The 20,371-nt window shown below is 34.6% G+C and overlaps 1 protein-coding gene across 2 annotated transcripts in view; it reads right to left on the bottom strand.

The window, feature by feature from the left end:
• Positions 1-20,371, bottom strand: part of LOC114333923 (phospholipid-transporting ATPase ABCA3) — a 249,446-nt gene that overhangs the window by 15,930 nt on the left and 213,145 nt on the right. For both annotated transcript variants that reach the window (XM_050644213.1, XM_050644214.1), the window contains 3 exons: positions 17,271-17,624; positions 11,984-12,459; positions 747-885 (listed from right to left, as the gene is read on the bottom strand). In XM_050644213.1, coding sequence (XP_050500170.1) covers positions 747-885; positions 11,984-12,459; positions 17,271-17,624 — 969 coding nt within the window. The remainder of the gene's footprint in view (positions 1-746; positions 886-11,983; positions 12,460-17,270; positions 17,625-20,371) is intronic.

The following is a 20,371-nucleotide window of genomic DNA, read 5'->3' as shown; positions in this document are numbered from 1 at the left end:
TTCTAACATGAAGCATAGTTTTGCCCTTACGATAACCAAATTGATTCAGTTAAGAGCGTTTGGCTTTAATATAGCCTACTAATTGCTTTTAAGAAAGCAACTTTAAAGAAAACTAAAAAATAGTTTTAAGGCATATGTATTACTGACATAATAATCTTGAGATAAAGTAGTTATCTACTTAATCTTTAAAACTGCAATAAAACTAAAAGGTAACAAACTAAAATCTAATAAAACCAAACAGTCCGGAAGTTCTTTATAATACTGATTAGTTTTAAAGTGAACTGAGGATAAACCATTTTAAAACTACAATAAGATAAATTATCTATTAAGATTAATTAGTCTTATTTGATACTCTTATTAGATACTTTAAAACTAGTGACAAATGCTTAACAGTTTTTAAGTTCTGGCAGTATATCTACAAGGTAACTTTAAAACCATTATCTTCTTATTAACCACAATAAAACCTTTATAAACGGTAAATAAAACTAAAATGTTTTTAATATGCTACTTGGGATTATATTTTCCGTAATATGTGTGCGGTGTCCTTTGAGATAACAGTATTTGAGTATTCGATTTGAATATAATCAAAATCGATACTGAAAACCAAGTCAGTATTTTCCAATCCCATAATAAATTTCGTATTTTTGTTTTATATATGTTGTAAAAAGATATAAATGATTGAGAAGGAGATGAAGATTTAGAAGTTGGTTAATTTTTTTTTAATATATTAACATAAACTCACTTACCAAAAGCTTCCAAAAAGCGATCAATCATTGTTTCATCAGTAACACCTCGTAACTTTGCCACGGTACTTAGTAGTTGTCTGCCAGTAAGGACAAAGTTTAGCGAATCTGACTGAGGACAATAACCTATTGTCTCCAAATACTACCAAAAAATGGGGAATAAGAATTTATGATACAAATCAATACAAAAAAGTTTATGGTAAAAAAAAATAAAATCACTTGGAATATTTATAAGGAATCATCAACAATTTGCATGAGCCCTTCGTTATACAAGACTCTTAAAATGTACTATTCTTCTTCATGTGCCTTGTCCGTTGCGGACTTTCGCTATCATCGTAGCCATTTTAATTTTGTTTGCGGCGTTACTGAATAACTCGACAGATGTTAGTATAAACCATTGGCGTAAGTTTTGAAGTAATGAATGTCTTCTTCTTCCGGGTCCGCGTTTGCTCTCTATTTTACCCTGTATTATCAGTTGCAGTAGACGATATTTATCATGTCTCATAATATGACCGAGGTATTCAAGCTCCCGTTTGTTAATTGTGAAAGAGATTTCTTTTTGTTTTCCTATTCGGTGCGAAACCTGTAAGTTGGTAGTGTAAGTCGTCCACGATATTTTGAGGAGACGTCGAAACACCCACATTTCGAATGCCTCTAGCTTGTTCTCTGGTGTTTCCGTTATTGTCCAGGCCTCTGAACTGGAAATACACAGCATTTTAGCAGCCGTACTTTTAGTGGGAGGCCTTTTCAATTCTAGATTATATTGCGGTTGTTTAATCCCGTTTCGAGTTGACGACTGTTCCAAGCTGTACATATGAGTCTATGTGTTGAATTAATTGGTTTTTATTTTCAATTGTCTGGCAGGTTTTAAGTTTGGCTCACCAGCATCCGTTTTGTTTTATTTATGTTGAGGTTAAATCATCTTTCTTCACTCGCTCGTTGTACCCTGTCCACATGTTCATCAATACTGCTGGCAAGTATTGTCCGCATATCGGATATTATTTATTTGCCAATTCTCTTTTCAATTTTCTCTCTTTGCAAGTGCTTCCCTTTTGTCTTCATTGCAACATCCATCTGGCTTGCATATTGTAGAAGCCTTGGAGGTGTCACCAGGGAAATGGACCAATAAGTTTTGCAATTTAAAAATCTTTTAGTAATATTTTTAATATTTTTCAATATTATTAATGTTGCTATTAGGATTGAAAACTTTACCTTTCAATTGCCAGATGACGCTAGTCACCTAATCCATACACGTCAGTTGCAATGTGGGGATAAGCTTTCATGGTTGGTTGGTCACTTCGAGTGTGGAGCAGCAGGCCTACGCCTCTCCGACGATGACTCAAATAAGAGTCGAAAATCACCGATTCAGAGTGCTGCACTGCGCTCCGTATTCTAAGTGAAAAATAAGATTGTTTTGCCTTCGCATTGCAACTGAATAAAAATGGTATACATTTTTATTTATTTCATATTAGTATTACTCCTATAGAGTAACTAGGTCCATTTTCCGTTGGAACTTTACCAAGCTGCAGACTGGGGTTGTGAATTGCATAGTGTAGAATTCCTTCCCTTTTGTCTTCACTGCAGCATCCATCTCGCTTGCATATTGTAGAAGCCTTGGAGGTGTCACCAGAGAAATGGACCAATAGGTTTTCAATTTAAAAATATTTTAGTAATATTTTTATATTTTTCAATACTATTAATGTTGCTATTAGGATTCAAAACTTTACCTTTCAATTGCCAGATGACGCTAGTCACCTAATCCATACACGTCAGTTGCAATGTGGGGATAAGCAGTGGTGTCATGGCAAAATTAGCAGTGCCGGAACGCACTGCTAATTTTTGTTTACAAAACCTAAATTCTAAATTCTCTATTTATTTTTTTTTCTTAATCAGTGCCGGAACGGCGTTCCCGCACCATGACACCACTGGGGATAAGCTTTCATGGTTGGTCACTTCGAGTATGGAGCAGCAGGCCTACGCCTCTCCGACGATGACTCAAATAAGAGTCGAAAATCACCGATTCAGAGTGCTGGACTGCGCTTCGTATTCTAAGTAAAAAATAAGATTGTTTTGCCTTTGCATTGCAACTGAATAAAAATAGTATACATTTTTATTTATTTCATATTAGTATTACTCCTATAGAGTAACTAGGTCCATTTTCCGTTGGAACTTTACCAAGCTGCAGACAGGGTTGTGAATTGCATAGTGTAAAATTCCTTCCCTTTTGTCTTCACTGCAGCATCCATCTGGCTTGCATATTGTAGAAGCCTTGGAGGTGTCACCAGGGAAATGGACCAATAAGTTTTCAATTTAAAAATCTTTTAGTAATATTTTTAATATTTTTCAATATTATTAATGTTGCTATTAAGATTGAAAACTTTACCTTTCAATTGCCAGATGACGCTAGTCACCTAATCCATACACGTCAGTTGCAATGTGGGGATAAGCTTTCATGGTTGGTCACTTCGAGTATGGAGCAGCAGGCCTACGCCTCTCCGACGATGACTCCAATAAGAGTCGAAAATCGCCGATTCAGAGTGCTGGACTGCGCTCCGTATTCTTAGTGAAAAATAAGATTGTTTTGCCTTTGCATTGCAACTGAATAAAAATGGTATACATTTTTATTTATTTGATATTAGTATTACTCCTATAAAATAACTAGGTCCATTTTCCGTTGGAACTTTACCAAGCTGCAGACGGGGGTTGTGAATTGCATAGTGTAGAATTCCTTCCCTTTTGTCTTCACTGCAGCATTCATCTGGCTTGCATATTGTAGAAGCCTTGGAGGTGTCACCAGGGAAATGGACCAATAAGTTTTCAATTTAAAAATCTTTTAGTAATATTTTTAATATTTTTCAATATTATTAATGTTGCTATTAGGATTGAAAACTTTACCTTTCATACAAGCTTTGACAATACGCAAGAAGAATGCGTAGTGATCCGGAATGAAAAGCCATGATGATGATTTCATTTGTGTTACAGATTCCCGTATCATTTTAAAGTGGATCAGCGGCTTTAAGTTGGAAATTTTAAGTGAATCAACGCTTATTCATTGTCTCCTAGCAGACGGCGGAAAACACTGCAGAAGCTGCATATACTTCTATTATTGTATTTTATACTTCGTGCGTATCGTTTTCATGTATTACATGATAAAGCAAGGTTTAACCATAACATCATATCCAGTTCATCAATAGTCTAAAGAGCATTGTACTACAGAACCCGCACATGCATGCGACAAAATAAACAGTACTGAAATTGATATGCCTCAAACTTGTATGTGTCAGGCGCCGAAATGTACCGAGTTGTTTCCGAATTCCGAAAGTCGTTATAACGTATGTGAATGTCGTGATAACGTTAAATGCTTCAGAATGGTTCTCAGTTGTGCAGAAAAAAATTTTATGGTGGAGTACTCTTTTCGATCATACGTAAAAAGTCACGAAAACGGTCCTTAAAATCAACAATGGTTTCAGCAGGACATGACAACCTGTCACACTGCCAGAGAGACTCTTCGAATACTGCGCGATCATTTTGGGAGTTGCCACTCACCAGAACTAACGCCACCAGATGCGTACATATGGGGAATGCTGAAGGAGTCAGACAGATCCATCGTCTGCTATTTCGGAATTGCGGATTAGAATTAAAGATTTTTTCGTGCCAGAGGCAGTGGAATTCGCCTTGGAAGGGGAAATTTGCATTTACAATGAAAACCAACCAAAAGACATAAAAAAGATAAACTCAGATTACATAAAAGACATAAGTGATAACTTTAGGTATTAAGTTCCCTTAATTTTCATAACTAGCGTGTTTATTGGGTTGAATTTGTCTTTCTGTGGTTTTGGTTTCATGTCAGCTAACATATTTTTATGTTTGAACAATTTTTTTTCTTTAATTTTGAACCTTGTTAGGGAGGGAAATTTCCTAATTTTTCCTCCCCGTAGATCTGCCACTGGTCAGAGGGCACATTTTTAACATATGTTTTATCGGAAACGTCGTCGTGAATTATGCTTGAAAGGCTATTTACGATATATACTAAATATTTCAATAATCATAAACATAATACCTCACAAAAGTTGCCCAATCAACTGTTAAGTATTTTGGTAAAATTTTTTCGAAATTGGAAAATATCTTCTGCTCCCTCAAGACAGTTAAAAATTTTGAAAAAATGTTAACAGACGAAAAAAATTTTTTTTGCGATGGAAAAGTAATACCTCACAAAAATTGCCCAATCAACTGTTAAAAAATTTTTTCGAAATTGGAAAATATCTTCTGCCCCCCCCCCTAAGACAGTTAAAAATTTTGAGAAAATGTTAACAGACGAAAAAAAATTTTATTTCGAAACGAAAATGTAATAGCTCACAAAAGTTGGCTAACACACTATTTAGTATTTTAGTAAAATTGCGTTTAAATAAAAAAATATTTTCTTACAATACTACAAAATTAGGTATATAAATATTACAAAAAAAATATGGTAAAAGCATTCTATTCGAAGATGTTTTCCGATTTAGCATTAAAGTGAGGCATAATTTTTCTGGAATCAATTCGAATTTTTATAAATCCATCCCTCGAATACGCTTCACAAACTGATAGAGAAGCTTGTGTCACAAGCTTGACACATCGTTCTATTGTTTGTGGCAGTGTTATTTCTCAATCTCAATGTTAAAAGGGTCTAAGTTAGGATTCTTAATAAAATCTCGCAGAGTGTCACTCGAAAATCTAGAGAATATGAATATAGGTGGTTCTGTAAGGTGATATTCTTGTTAGTTAATTAACTCAAAGTAGTGGTTTGAATCAAATTTTTTATAGGAGAAAGTTTGAAGACCCTCACTTTTTTGATTTGGTCACTGGCAAACTTCTTTTGATGTCCAAGGGATAGATCATTTGAATGTCGCAGACATACAAACCACTGAAGCGGTTTTTAAAGATGTTCTCCTAACAGCCGTATTACATCACCCTTAACGCCAGTATTTACGGCTGTTTCGTCACATGCAATAGCTGGGTTTGATACTTTCTGATATACCAGACAGCGGATACCCATATCCGAAATAAATGCACCCTGGCTCATGCACAAATGTTATGTGTTCTTCCACGATCGATTGAGCATAAAACTTGGTACTGTTTTTTACTTGAGCTAAAGTTTTGTCTTTGCGTCGGTAACTTTCTTCTTTTACCGTTGTTCTCTCTGATTATTTTTGTTTTCCCTATCAATAGAGCTTATCACCATTTTTCTGGGACCTCCTTGATTTAATAGAAATTCGCGCTCATCCAGAGGCACTTTTTGAGATTTTCTACAAAGACAATTAATCAGAGTGTCACATTTGCATGCTGCAAGATCGAAACGTGTAGTTTTACTTTTGTTCTTAAAGCATTGAATTTTATATTTGTAAAATTCACTGTTTTTCTTGTTCTTAAATGGTTTCATAAGTTTCATATTTATATTTGTCATGATAGGCTTTTAAAAGCTGAATAATTCTGGTATGTTAAATTATTGGAATTAAAGCCTTTTCCATATTTCATCCAATTTAATTGCAACGTGTTCGGCAATACCAGAAAATTCTGTCTCTTTCTTGCTGAGTTTTTTATCCTCTTGCAACCACAAAACTTCATCGCTTGTTTGTATTTCGGTAAAACATTTTCAGGTATATTTGGTGGTTGCCCAAAAATGGGGCGGTCCACAGCACATCTTGTTTTTATTCCCCATGATCCTGGTTTATCTATTTTAAAAATCTTTAATTTACAAGCAACAATAATAACAAAGTAACGCACCGCACCAAACATAAGCGAAAATTACACGCACGGACTCACGAAGCGGGACCATTTCAAAGGGGCTGGGGAGACTGAAAAAACAAATAAAACTTTAAATATCGTTTAAATTTGTAATTCACAACATTTTTAGTTTTCTTTAATTGATCTTAGATCGACTTAGCTCATATTTTATTCCAAATAATATAAATTACAATTTCCATAAAAATCAGATATTTAATAAAATTCAAGGTCGTTGGGGGGGGGGGGAGGCAGAAAATTCGCTCAGAAAAAAAATAAAAATACTAATATGCTGAAAAATAACACTAGCAACTTTTTCTTTTTCACGCTATTAGATATAACATTTCCAACTTTTATTTTTTCGATGCACCCTAATGGACATCCTAAGTCTTGACGTCACAAAATTGGGAGGAGCTTATATTTGACTCCAAACAATTTTTTTTATAATGTTAAACACTCGTAAGGAATTTTTAATTTATTGTTTACGTGGTTTGTGTGACAAAATAAGACTTTTTATTTAGGTATTTAGTTAAAGAAACGTGTTAATTAAGAGATCTTTATTCGTTTTTGCCCAGGTGAGTTAATTTAATGCAATGATTAGAACGTAAACAGTTTTGAGGTTATGTTTATTTTCAATCACTAAGGAATAAAAACCACCTGGGCAAAAACGAATAAAAATCTCTTAATTAACACGTTTCTTTAACGAAATACCTAAATGAAGTCTGATTTTGCCACACAAAGCACATAAATGAAAAATTCCTTATGACCATTTAACGTTACAAATAAAATTGTTTGGAGTCAATATAACGCACCCTCAGTAATATAGAGGCACAATTCAAAAAAGCAGACTGTTGGGAAATCGCCTTTAAAGATTCTGGTTTCCAATATTACAGCTATTTTTTCAAATAACATGCTTATTATTTAAGTTATAAATGTGAAATTTGGCAGATTTGTTACTTGATAATTACACTATAAATAGCCATGATAAAAAATAATAATATAAATAAATTACATTAATTACATGTAATGGAAAAAATACTTTCAAGTTAGTCCCATATATTACAAAAAAACATAACAGAACTAAGGAACTCTTTAAGTTTGATCCCTTATATTATGAATGCTCTGTCACTGTTTATGAAAAATAGCGATCTATTATGAATTATACCCATTTATTTGTTATATTTTCTATAATATAACGGCTCAACTAAAAACTGTTCTATATAATACAAAATGTTAAAACACAAACTCACCAGGATATTCGTTATAGAAAGACATGTTACCGATTGCTACCTTGTAGCAGTAAAAACAAGAGGTGGGCGGGAGAGTAAGAGAGAGGCACAAATATAGTTACTGAACCATTTAATGTTCTTTTTATTTCTCTGTCAGCGCTAACCGGTAGATAATTTCATTTTGTGTCCATATCATTTAAAATCACAGTTTACATAAATTTTGAGTTAGACCCTTATATTACTGAGGGTGCGATAAGCTCCTCCCAATTTTGTGACATTTGTGACGTCAGACTTAGGCTTTCCATTGATTGAGCAGCATTCGAAGAGACTCCCTGGCCGTGTGACAGGTTGCCCCGTCCTGCTGAAACCATTGTTGATCAAGTGGAAGGTTCCTGTCACGATAAAATCGTTAAGATCGTATAGAAATGACGTGATAATCTGTGCTCTGTAGCACTAATGATTAACAGTTATCGACGTTCCACCGTCTACTTCAATGAAATACGGGCTCAATATGCCGTATGCGGATACAGCACACCAAATGGTAACAAAGTCACTGTGTAGGGGTTGCTCGACGATTACGTAGGGGCGTTCGAATCCAAGAAACAGTGTCTGTCTGATTGTCAATGGATCTGTTTAAATGAATATGGCTATCATCGGAAAACCAAATATTCGATAAAAGCACAATTTCCTGCAACACTGAGAACCATCCTGTAGCACCTAACATTAACACGACATTCACATATAACGACGTTCGGAAACCACTCAGTACGTGTTTCGGCGCACGACACATACAATTTGACGCATACGCATTTCAGTACTGTTTATATTGCCGCATACCGTACTTCTATTATCGTATTGGGGAACATCCAAAAACTACGTCGTAAAAATTTTGGACTTTTTAATATCCTCTTCCCCTTCCGTCGTAAAGCGTCGTTTACAGTTGACCCTCCCCCCCTCATACCAACGTCGCAATTGCAACTCATGACCCCCCCCCCTTTAGTGATTTTTTTAAATTCCATGTTATTTCTGGATTTTTTAAAGTTAGCTATCAAAGTTTATTTACGAATGTATTCAAATCAGTATTACTATGCATCACATTAATATCCGCGTACTTTTTTCTCTCAATTCACTGTACCGGGTGTCCCAATAAGAATGGCTCTCGGCCATATCTCAGGAACCGTTTATAGTAGAGCGTTGAAATAAAAAATTTTATAACAAAAGTTGCCTCAGGAAAAGCCTGGAAATTATTTTCATAATTGTGGGACCACCGCTAGAGGGCGTAATTGAATATCAAAAATTAAAAAATCTAAATTTTACAAAATTTTCCTAATGAAGGGGCACCGGAAATCCGATCGTCGTATTCTTCATAAAATTCTACGCATATTTGATTTGACAAGTTTAGGTCTACCTTTGGAAATAAGAGGTGGGGGTGAGTGGGAACCTTGTTATGAAAAACTGGCTGTGAGTCCGGTTCTGCTTAATCAAATTTTGCAAACTTGGTCTTGTTGAAGACAGATCTTTTTCGTCAATGTAAAAGTTATGATTTCGAACCAACTTACGGAGTAATATGCCAGCTAGAAGGCGTTATTTAATTTTTTTCAGAAATCTAGTGTTCCTTGGAAAATATTAAATACAAACATGCATTTTTAATACCATATTACAAAATTGGACAAAATTAGCAACAGAATAGCGAAAACCGCATGTTAATACCTTTTTTCTATCTCGAGATATCTTTCAAAACGTGTAAATTTAAAAACATAACTGTTACTGTCACCGGTAAACGAAATTCATTAAAAGTAGTGTGCTATGGAAACAACAAAGAAACATTTTCCAGCTGTCAACGTATATTAGGTCTTTTCAATGCTTCTCATTTGTTTCGAGCCTCGTTCATATCTCGTATATTAATGTTATACACGGATTATACGGCATATGACAGAGGCTCGAAACAAATGAGAAGCGTTGAAAAGCCCTATTACAAAGACATAAAAACAACTATTTAGTGATGACATAAACGTTCAAATTTTTGCCCATCATTTTCGATGCGAACATTTACTCTTTTAAGAGTAGATTGAACAGCAGTCTCAATTTCTGCTCTCGATATGCTTTGAATGGCGTTTAGTATTCTCTGGATAATGTATTCTAGAGTAGTGTATGATGGGCAACAATTTGAATATTTAGGTCGTCACTAAGTAGTTCTTTTTGTTCTGTGTTATATTTAATTTTAATAGTATTGTTTCTCTTTATATTGTTGTTTTAATTAATTATATTTTTATACGTTGACATCTGGAAAATGTTTTTTTGTTTTTTTCCACAGCACACTACTTTTCATTAACTTAGTCTACCGGTGACAGTAACAGTTATGTATAAAATTTATACGTTTCTCGAGATATCTTGAGATAGAAAAAAGGTATCGACATGCGGTTTTCGCTATTCTATTGCTAATTTAATCTAATTTTCTAAAGTATGATTAAAAATGCATACTTATATTTAATATTTTCCAAAGAAAACTAGATTTCTGAAAAAAATTAAATAACGCCTCCCAGCTGGCTTATTACTTGTTAGGATGGTTTAAAATTATCACGCTTACATTGAAGAAAAAGATCTGTCTGCAACAAGACACAGTTTTCAAAATTTGATTTAGCAGAACCGGGCTTACAGCCATGTTTTCATAACAAGGTTCCCACTCACCCCCACCTCTTATTTGCAAAGGTAGAGTTAAACTTGTTAAATCAAATATGCGCAGAATTTGATGAAGAATACAATAATCGGATTTCCAGTGCCCCTTCATTAGGAAAATTTTGTAAAATTTAGATTTTTTTAATTTTGATATTCAAATACGCCCTCTAGCGGTGGACCCACAATTATGAAAATAATTTCCAGGCTTTTCCTGAGGCAACTTTTGTTATCAAATTTTTTATTTCAAAGCTCTACTATAAACGGTTCCTGAGATATGGCCGAGAGCCATTCTTATTGGGACACCCGGTACAACTAATTAGCTTTATTGGGACAAAAGACAATAGGTCTGGATCCCGCGTATGAAAAAAAAGTTGATTAATAGCAAGCTGAAAATTTGTTAATACCTTAAAGGTGTCTAGTCGGATAAACTTTGATATATGGGAACACTGGAACAGGGGCAGTTTTAATTGTGGAACAGGTTAAAAATTTGGAACGGTCAGACCACGAAAACGGCACATTTATTTTGTCCGACAGAATAGACTTAAACTCTCCGAACAGAGATTAAACTCTCATGCAAAAATCAGACTGCTATTTATCACCTGTCATAATTCCTGTCATTTGACATATTCTACATGTTCCACTCATTAAAACGCCCATTTGGTGATAAATAGCAGTCTGATTTTTGCATGAGAGTTTAATCGCTGTTCGGAGAGTTTAAGTCTATTCTGTCGGACAAAATAAATGTGCCGTTTTCGTGGTCTGACCGTTCCAAATTTTTAACCTGTTCCACAATTAAAACTGCTCCTGTTCCAGTGTTCCCATATATCAAAGTTTATCCGACTAGACACCCTTAAGCTATTAACAAATTTTCAGCTTGCTATTAATCAACTTTTTTTTTCATACGCGGGATCCAGACCTACAATAATTCTATCGGAGTTCCTATGCTTTCTTAACTGCACCATATAAATCTTGATACTTACTTTGTTTTGATTTCAATACCATTTCTTTTATTAAGTATAAATACAATGTAATAACTAAATAAAATAGAATACTTTATTTCTATTCATTTTACTGGAATAATTGTTTCACACAGAGTATTCAGTAAATAAATGAACATTTTAATATTTATTGCTTCCAGACGTTGTTCTGTATAGAAGCGTTTGTTTAAATACATAGAACATTGTTATTCTGTACAAAACTGCTAGCAATATTATTAAGGCTGTGAGTGACAAAAACGAAATGAAAAGTATACGGTAAAAGTAATATACCTACTAATTCCTTTTAATCCTACAATAGGGTATATTTTTTATATTCGTGAACATCAAACGACGTCGGATGTGCACCCATGGCCCCTCCCCCCTGTCGTATACCGTCGTAATAAGCAAAGACCCCTCCCCCTTTTCAACGTCGTAGTTTATGGATGTTCCCTTGTATACTTTGTGCCTATCGTTTTCATGTATTACATGTTAAAGCTCGGTTTAACCATAACATCTTATCCAGTACATCATTAGTCTAAATAACAAACATAATTTCGGAGATAAAAATAAACATAATGTGGTACAAAAAAATAATTACCTCGCTTCCTGTGATGTCCAGAGGTTGTTTATTATTGTCTAATTCGATCTTAATTTCTCCATCATCAACCACTTCCTCTCTTGTAAGCATTTTAAAGGTTGTAGTTTTACCAGCCCCATTTACACCTAATATACCCAAACAGTGACCGTGCTTAAGAGTGAAATTTATATTTTTAACTATCTGTTTTCCGGCATATAATTTCATTATTTTCTTGGCTCTTAAAGTATTGTAGCCGTCACCAACATCTTCGTTAACATATTTGTCATTTTTGGGGATTAGTGCTGTATCTTTGTCTTTGAATGATTTCAAAATAAGATTACATTGACGCATAACCATAGCTTTTAATTTCTTCATAAAATATGTGTCTAGAATAATGTTTATCGTTAGATAAAAAACTCCGCATCCTATCATAAACATGTAATGTTCGCTGAATAAGTTGTTGTAGCTCTTATAATTTTGACATTCGATTGAACTTTCTGGAAAAGAAAACAAACATAATAAATGTAATAAACTTATAATATGTATAATAAAAATTAACAAGACAAATAACACTAATTGGTGTGGCGATACCTAACAACAATAATTTACATACTAAATTTACTGAAAAAATCCCCAAGCACAGAGGTCTGGAAATTCAAATACGAAGACAAGGGAGAATACAAAGTACCCAGATGATACCTATTATTATGTCTACTACTGGAGTCATTCCGAAAAACCTCCTCGAAAATATAAAAAAGATGGGTCTACATGAACATCTTTATAAGACCATGCAGAAAGCTGTACTACTCTAGACGGCTAGATGTATACGAAAATTTTTGGGAGATACTCCAGCATACCAACTCACCTAGGGCTCGATAACACGGATACCGTAGGTATCTGGGATGAGTTAATTTTCCCCTTAGAGGGAGTGTGAGCCGCATGACTAAATCTGGGATAATAATAATATACAAAACATTACCGCTGTATCTAGAGGGAAGAGGACTCATGCACATAGGTGAGCAATTGGATAAACAAGTTGCTAATTTAAGAACTTATTTTCAGACGCAGGCTGAGACATCTACTTTACATCGTGCAATCTGCTCAGTAAATGATTCAACGCCGCTTAAACTGAGGGAACAAGAAATGCGCATAAACCACCTATCTAAGCCAGAAAAATTGCGCACCTGGATGGGTAAACCTCTGCATGGGCGGCATCATAGTGAAATCAACCAAGAATATGTCGGCAATAGAGCGTAGAACTATTGGTTGACCTCAGGAAAGATGTTCCCCGAGACAGAGGGTTTCCTACTTGTCATTCAGGATCAGGTTATTCCAACTAGAAATTAATTGAAGTATATTGTCAAAGATACTCATTCCAAAATTACAAATATGGATGTCAAGCTCAAGAATCCATCCAAAATCTTACCAGGGGCAGCCAGGCCTTTGTCGGAACTGATTATAAAGAACGCCATGAGTCAGTTAGTGGTATGAATAAGAACGGAGTATAAACTCACGAGTATGTTCTCATGAGTATGAGCATAAAGTATAAGTTTATACTCTATTTAATATGAATAAAAATATTTTGATGTGATGAGTTTCTACTCACAGTACATAAGAGTAGATGGAGTATATACTCCAATATTTGGAATTTGGAGTACAAACTACATTCTCATTTTTATTCATACGAGCCAGTAGGTAAGATTCTTCAACAAGAACTAGCTAGCAAACTGGGACTTCTCCAACCACCATTCCACCAACCACCACTCCAAGTCGACCATCTCCCATTCTGTCGTTTTCAGAATATTTGAAAATGACAACTACAAGCTATACTGGGATCTATAAACTTACTAGGCAAACAACACTAATAGATGTGGCGATATCTACATAACAGTCTGTGTGTTAAATATGACGAAAATATCGCATGACGAAAATATCGCCAAATACAGGGATCTCGAAATACAAATAACGAGACATTGGAGAATGGAAAGTACCCAGACGGTAGTTATTGTTGTTTCTACTTCTGGAGTCATTCTGAAGAACCTCATAGAAAACATCAAAAAGTTGGGTCTAAATGGGATAAAATAACTATTTTGACGTCTTAATACATTCTAAAAGAATTTAAAAATGCATCCACCAAAGTCGGAAAACATCGTGTAGTTTGATTTATATATATAATATAGCTCAACAGGCCTTAAAGGCCCATGGCTTGGAATTTCTCCACGGTTTTTCTCCATTTTCTCCTGTCCATGGCCGCAGTTCTCCAATTTCATATCCCGATTGTTTACAGGTCTTCCTTACATGCTTCTAGCCACTTTTTCCTGGGTCGTCCTCTTCTCCTCTTTCCTTCCCTTCTCAGCAGCGAGTCCTTTGCCCACCTTCCGTCAGCCATTCTCGCAAGATGACCTAACCAACTTAGTCTCTTTGTTCTGACCATCTGGCTTATTTCTGGTTTCCGGTACAGCTCTCTGATCTCTGCATTTGTTCGTCTCCTCCAAATGTCTTCATCGTTTGTAGTTTGATTTAGCTTTTTTAAATTAAGCAAACCCGATTTCATTTAGCGCAGACGAAATCTTTATCCTGATACTGGGACATCTCGCGAATGTGATTACGCAAAAAATCCCATCTGATTTTCCAACAAAGCTGAATTTCTGAATTTTCCATCTACCATAATTGATTATACAGTCACACATTTCTCACCACTTGATGTCCACTCTACAATTATTAATGCTGGACTATCTGATCATGAAGTAGTTTATACGAAGTTTAATATCTCCAGCAAACCCTCCTCGAAAACCCGACGTTTAGGCAGGATTTTTTCCACCCGGAACTTTCGTAAATTCCAAAATTTATGCTTAACCTCTGAGTGGCGCTTTTCTGCCATGGACGTGAATAATAATTTCAGTGAATTCTTAGATAAGCTTATCTGTATCTTCAATAAAGCATTTCCTTTAATTGCAATTAAGCCAAAATATCACAAACCCTGGACTACTAAAGGTATCCGAATATCTTCCAAGAATATGCGTTCTCTTCTCTACATCAAGAAATTTACTACCAACGTCTCTATCACTGAATATATCACCAAGTACAGGGCAACCTATCTTAAACTTATAAAATCAGCTAAAAAAGTCTACTACCAGAACCGTCTGGGAAGCTCCAAAAGTGTTGCAAAAGAAACTTGGTCCATAATAAACGATCTTCGAAATAAAACCCACACTGCTCAAACATTTTCCCTTCCAGACCCTGAAAATCTAAATGAATACTTTGTTAATGTGAGTAAAAATATTACATCAACTATTTTGCCACAACAAGATCCCATTTCATATCTCCCTAATTCAAGAAAGGTCTCGAATTAATTCTTTATAAAACCAGTCGTTAAATCTGAACTAATCCAAACAATTAATAGTATCAAAAGCAAATCTTCCTGTAGTACTGATGATCTATCGATCAAAATTTTTTCTAATCTTCCAGAAAATGTTTTAGAAGTCCTCATCTCACTAATTAATGATTCTTTTGAGAAAGGTAAATTTCCAGAGTGCCTGAAGACAGCCATCATTATTCCTCTTCATAAGGGTGGTGAAATATCTAATACCTGCAATTATAGACCTATTGCACTACTACCGGTACTCTCCAAAATTATTGAGAGACTCATAAAAGCCCGACTTATGTCCTTTCTAGTTGAAAACAACATTTTATCACAAAATCAGTTCGGCTTTTTAAATAATAAATGCACCACTGATGCCATGTTTTCTGTACTACATGAGGTTTATCAAGCACTGAACAATAATCTTTACACTGCCACCGGTTTTTGTGACTATGCCAAAGCTTTTGATTGTGTAAATCACATTTTGATAAAAAAACTAAATTTCTACGGAATTCGAGGCATTTCTTTAGATTGGTTCCAATCTTACTTGGAAGATAGGAAACAACTAGTTAGAGCAAATGATAAAGACTCTAGTCTCAAAAACATTGTATGTGGGGTACCTCAAGGTTCAGTATTGGGTCCTCTACTTTTCCTTATCTTTATTAATGACATCACTAATTTAAAAATCGATGGAAACATCTTTCTTTTTGCTGATGATACCAGTATCACTTGGAGCAACTCAAATATTGCAACTCTTCATGCTACTATAACTTCTGATCTACTTACAATAAAAACCTGGTCTGACTCAAATTTACTCTCGTTTAACGTAGATAAAACAGTAGCATTGTCTTATAAAGGAGCTCTTCAACCCTTACCTCTTAATAACAGCCAGATCAGTACCGTTGATTCTGTAAAATTTCTTGGCATTTTTTTAGACAGCAACCTTAAATGGTCCCTCCATATCGATTTGTTACGGAAGAAACTCTCTTCAGCCTGCTATGCTATAAGATCTGTTTCGAATGAACTCAATTTAGCATCTTCCAAAATAACATATTTTTCTTTGTTCGAGTCACATCTTCGTTATGGTCTTCCTTTTTGGGGTTCTGATACAGCTGCCCAATTCGATGTTATTTTCAAATTACAAAAAAGAGCTATAAGATATCTGTTTGGCCTCAGAAGAACAACACACTGCAGAAGTTACTTCAAAGATCACGAAATTTTAACCCTTCCATCTTTGTATATTTTAGAAACTGTTTGATTAATTCGTAAACATCTACATGTCTTTCCACCAAGACCTAATCATCACTACTTCACGAGAAATTCTACGTTTGACGTCTATTTGCCGACCCCGTCCTCGGAGTTAGTAAAGAAATCGATATTATATTCCGCAAAAAAAAATGTACAACCATCTCCCCCTACAACCAAAATCTGCACCATCTTTTCCCAAATTCCGTAAACTGACAAAAGCCTACCTGTCTGAAAGACCATATTATTCAGTAGAAGATTATTTTAGTCAATAACTAAGAAATTACAGTACCCTTTGCACAAGTAGTATTTTTATTATTTTTTTATCTATATTTGGGTGTCATATGCAGCAGCTTAACTTTTAACTTCTAACTTTTTAACTTTTAAACCTTTTTTATTAATTATTAGGTAGACTATGGATTTGCAATTTATTTAAATTTTTGCAATTGATTATTTCTGTTTTAACTTCGATTTATTTATTTATTTTATTTAACTTATTGACGATTTATGTAATTTTAGTAAATTGGATTGTTACTGTTTTGTTTTTTTTTTACTATTTATAATATAAGCTTTGTCGATAAAATTGTAAAATTTTTCATGGCAATAAAGCATATTTCTATTCTATTCTATTCTATATAAGCCAGAGTTTTCGACTTGTTTAATAATGTATTTCTTAAAAAAATTACTGTGTTAAATACTTACCAACGCAGCAAGCGTGTGACTCCATCTGATTACACATAACTCTCAAACGTTGGGGAGATATTTTGAAATTGTAAATATTAACTGTGCGTCTAATAAACGAGACCAATGCATCTGATAATGAAACTTGCGGTAATAAGAAGAAACACACATATTTAATTTTATTTCCAATATTTACGTAGTATTCATCTTGCGATTCTAGTAATACGGCTATGGTTAGTGTAAGAATGATGCCCAAGAACATCCCCATGATGACGAATAACGCAAAGGCACCAGATGCTGTCTTCTTTCGGCTGAATATATACGCAAAAGGTATCCCAGCAATACCATAACACAGAAATATGGAAAATAAATAACCTAAAAAATATATAAAATTTGAAAATTATTTTGAAAATGTTAATCGAACTATAAAGGGTGCTATATAAAATGCGGTCTACCTGTCCCTATATATTAAAGTGTGCAAAATATGCCAATTTCGTGGCTTATTCCGAACTAAAAAAATAGTAACTATAATTCTTCTAATTTATGCGCCTTATTCACTTTGTAAAGATTTTTTTTGCTGGCACTGTACCTACCTGTGTGGCTAAATAATACCATAACCTTTTTAATTTTTTCCTAGAAGGGTTTTCACACTATAATGAAAGTCTTTGCAAAGTGAATAAAAAGCATAAATCAGAAGAATTACCACTTTAATTCTACAAACTAATACATCAATTTATATTTTAGTTGGGAATAAGCCACAAAATTGGCTTATTCGGTGGATTTTTACTTTTATGCAATTATTAATGGATCTTCTTTCAGACCTTCCATATTTGCACATATCAAAACAGTCAAACGTTGTTTTGCTGCTTTCTTCTTTGCACATTTTTCATTTTTTATGCAAATGTTTGGCAGGCATGGCTTGGTAATAAAGCCCTGTTTCGTCAGCATTGTATACATCTGTAGAAAAATTCCTTAAGGTGATACAGTAGCGATCAACAGGTAGCAAAAACGCGTTCCAAGATTGCGTCTGTAATTTTGAATATTTTTTCGAGATATTTGGCACACGTAATCGTAATATAATAAAGAATGGCGGTACAGAGCCCAATTCGAAAAATATATTAATATGTGGAAATTACTCTGTAATTAAATATAATATTAAAAAAACGAGCCTGTACCGCCATTAAGAAGAACAAAAAATACACTTTCTTCAAATAAACTTTTTTATCCGATGACTAGATTTTGTGTCATTTTGGAACTACTAATGAAATAAAAAATTTTAATATTGTATTTAATTACAGAGTAATTTCCACATATTAATATATTTTTCAAATTGGGCTCTGTACCGCCATTCTTTATTATATTACGAATACGTGTGCCAAATATCTCGAAAAAATATTCAAAATTACAGCCGCAATCTTGGAACGCGTTTTCGCTACTTGTTGATCGCTACTGTTTCCTCTTAATATCAATGGTAACTTGGTTTTCCGGTCCTCTGTTATCCAAATTAACCTCTGCAATCTTACCACAAACTGATTTAAATTTTATACATATTATGATATAATATATAATATATAATAGGTTGTCTAAACAGCGTACTGTGGAATCATGAAATAGGAAAAAGAAGAAAACACAATATCTACGAATCTCTTATTAAAAGCAGTCTATTGTACGGAGCAGAAACTTGGCGGATAACCGAAAACAACAGAAGAAAACTGGAGGCAGTAGAAATGGACGCTTTTAGAAGATCAGTAGGAGTGTCACGCAGAGAGAGAATACGTAATGATGACATAAGACAGCGAATGGGGGTTGACGGCTCTCTAACAACAGACATAGAAAGAAAACAGCTGATATGGTACGGACACGTCCAGAGGATGGATAACTCAAGACTCCCTAAAATAATTATGCAATGGGTACCACCAAACCGCAGAAAGAGAGGAAGACCCAAGAAATCTTGGAGAGAGGGAGTAACGAAGGCGATGAGCGCAAGAGATCTTAGAGAGGGCCAATGGGATGATAGAGTGTCATGGAAATTAGGCATCGGACAACGTCGCAAGACGTTTTAAAACCGATTGATATATATACATATTATGATGCTTGCAGAAACTTTCCAACCATCTATTTGATGGAAATAGGGCTATACAAAGATTGACCATGAAATCCGGACTACAGCACCCAACATCTACAGCTGCAGGGGCCTAGGGCCGAAGATCCGCCCAGGCCTACAAGAAGTCTACAGCAGTACCATACGACATCAAGAAGTTACCATCAGCTATAAAAAGCCATAAGTATAATCCAGAATTGTTAGTTTTTGGCAAGAATTTGAATATATTTGTTAATGCAATTTACTAAGTCATATTTTTATTATATCGTTATGAACAATAAACATGATTAGTTAAAAATACTGTTTTGTTTGCTTCCATTCTAAATTTTCAGAGTTCATTTCTAAGATTAGGACAAGACGAACACACACCTGAGTGACTGAACTAAGCTAAGGATGTAGCGATGGCTATCTTGGATGATTGAGGTAATATTTTCGAATATTATTTCAATTAGCTGGGGTAGTCCATTGCTTACTCGTTACACTGGCTGTACATTTTACGCTGTAAAATGTTTCATCGTCAAACTGCTTAATGGGTCCAGTCCTTTTTATTTAGGCTTTGGCTTTAAAAAACCAATTGTCGACAACGTGATACACTGTCAATCCTTCTGACTTCGAAAACTTTCGTTTTTACTCCAAGTTAACATCTTCCTCAATACTTTTTTTAACTCACTTTTATTTTTTTATAATAACGTTTGATAATTTGAGTTTTTACAACCCCATATTTTTGGCCAACTTTTGCGAACTTAATCATACTTTTCACTTTCTCATCGAATATATTTATTTTGTCTCTTAAGGGTCGTTTAAACACAGCGATAAATCAAACAACTTATCAAGGTCAATCGAGTTGTTGCAACTTATCATTGTGTGTAAACGGTGCATCGCATAACTTATCAAAGTTGGAGTTGGGTTGAAGGTGGTATCGCATTGAATCGCAGCGTCTAAACAGCGTTTCAACTTGTCATCACAACTAGTTGCTGTGACTTATCGTTGTGTTTAAACGACGCTTTAGCGACAAACTTTC

Source organism: Diabrotica virgifera, chromosome 2, assembly GCF_917563875.1.
Source record: "Diabrotica virgifera virgifera chromosome 2, PGI_DIABVI_V3a".
Lineage (NCBI taxonomy): Eukaryota > Metazoa > Arthropoda > Insecta > Coleoptera > Chrysomelidae > Diabrotica > Diabrotica virgifera.
The sequence above is the reverse complement of the archived record's forward strand: the minus strand, read 5'-3'. Positions and strand labels throughout refer to the sequence as shown.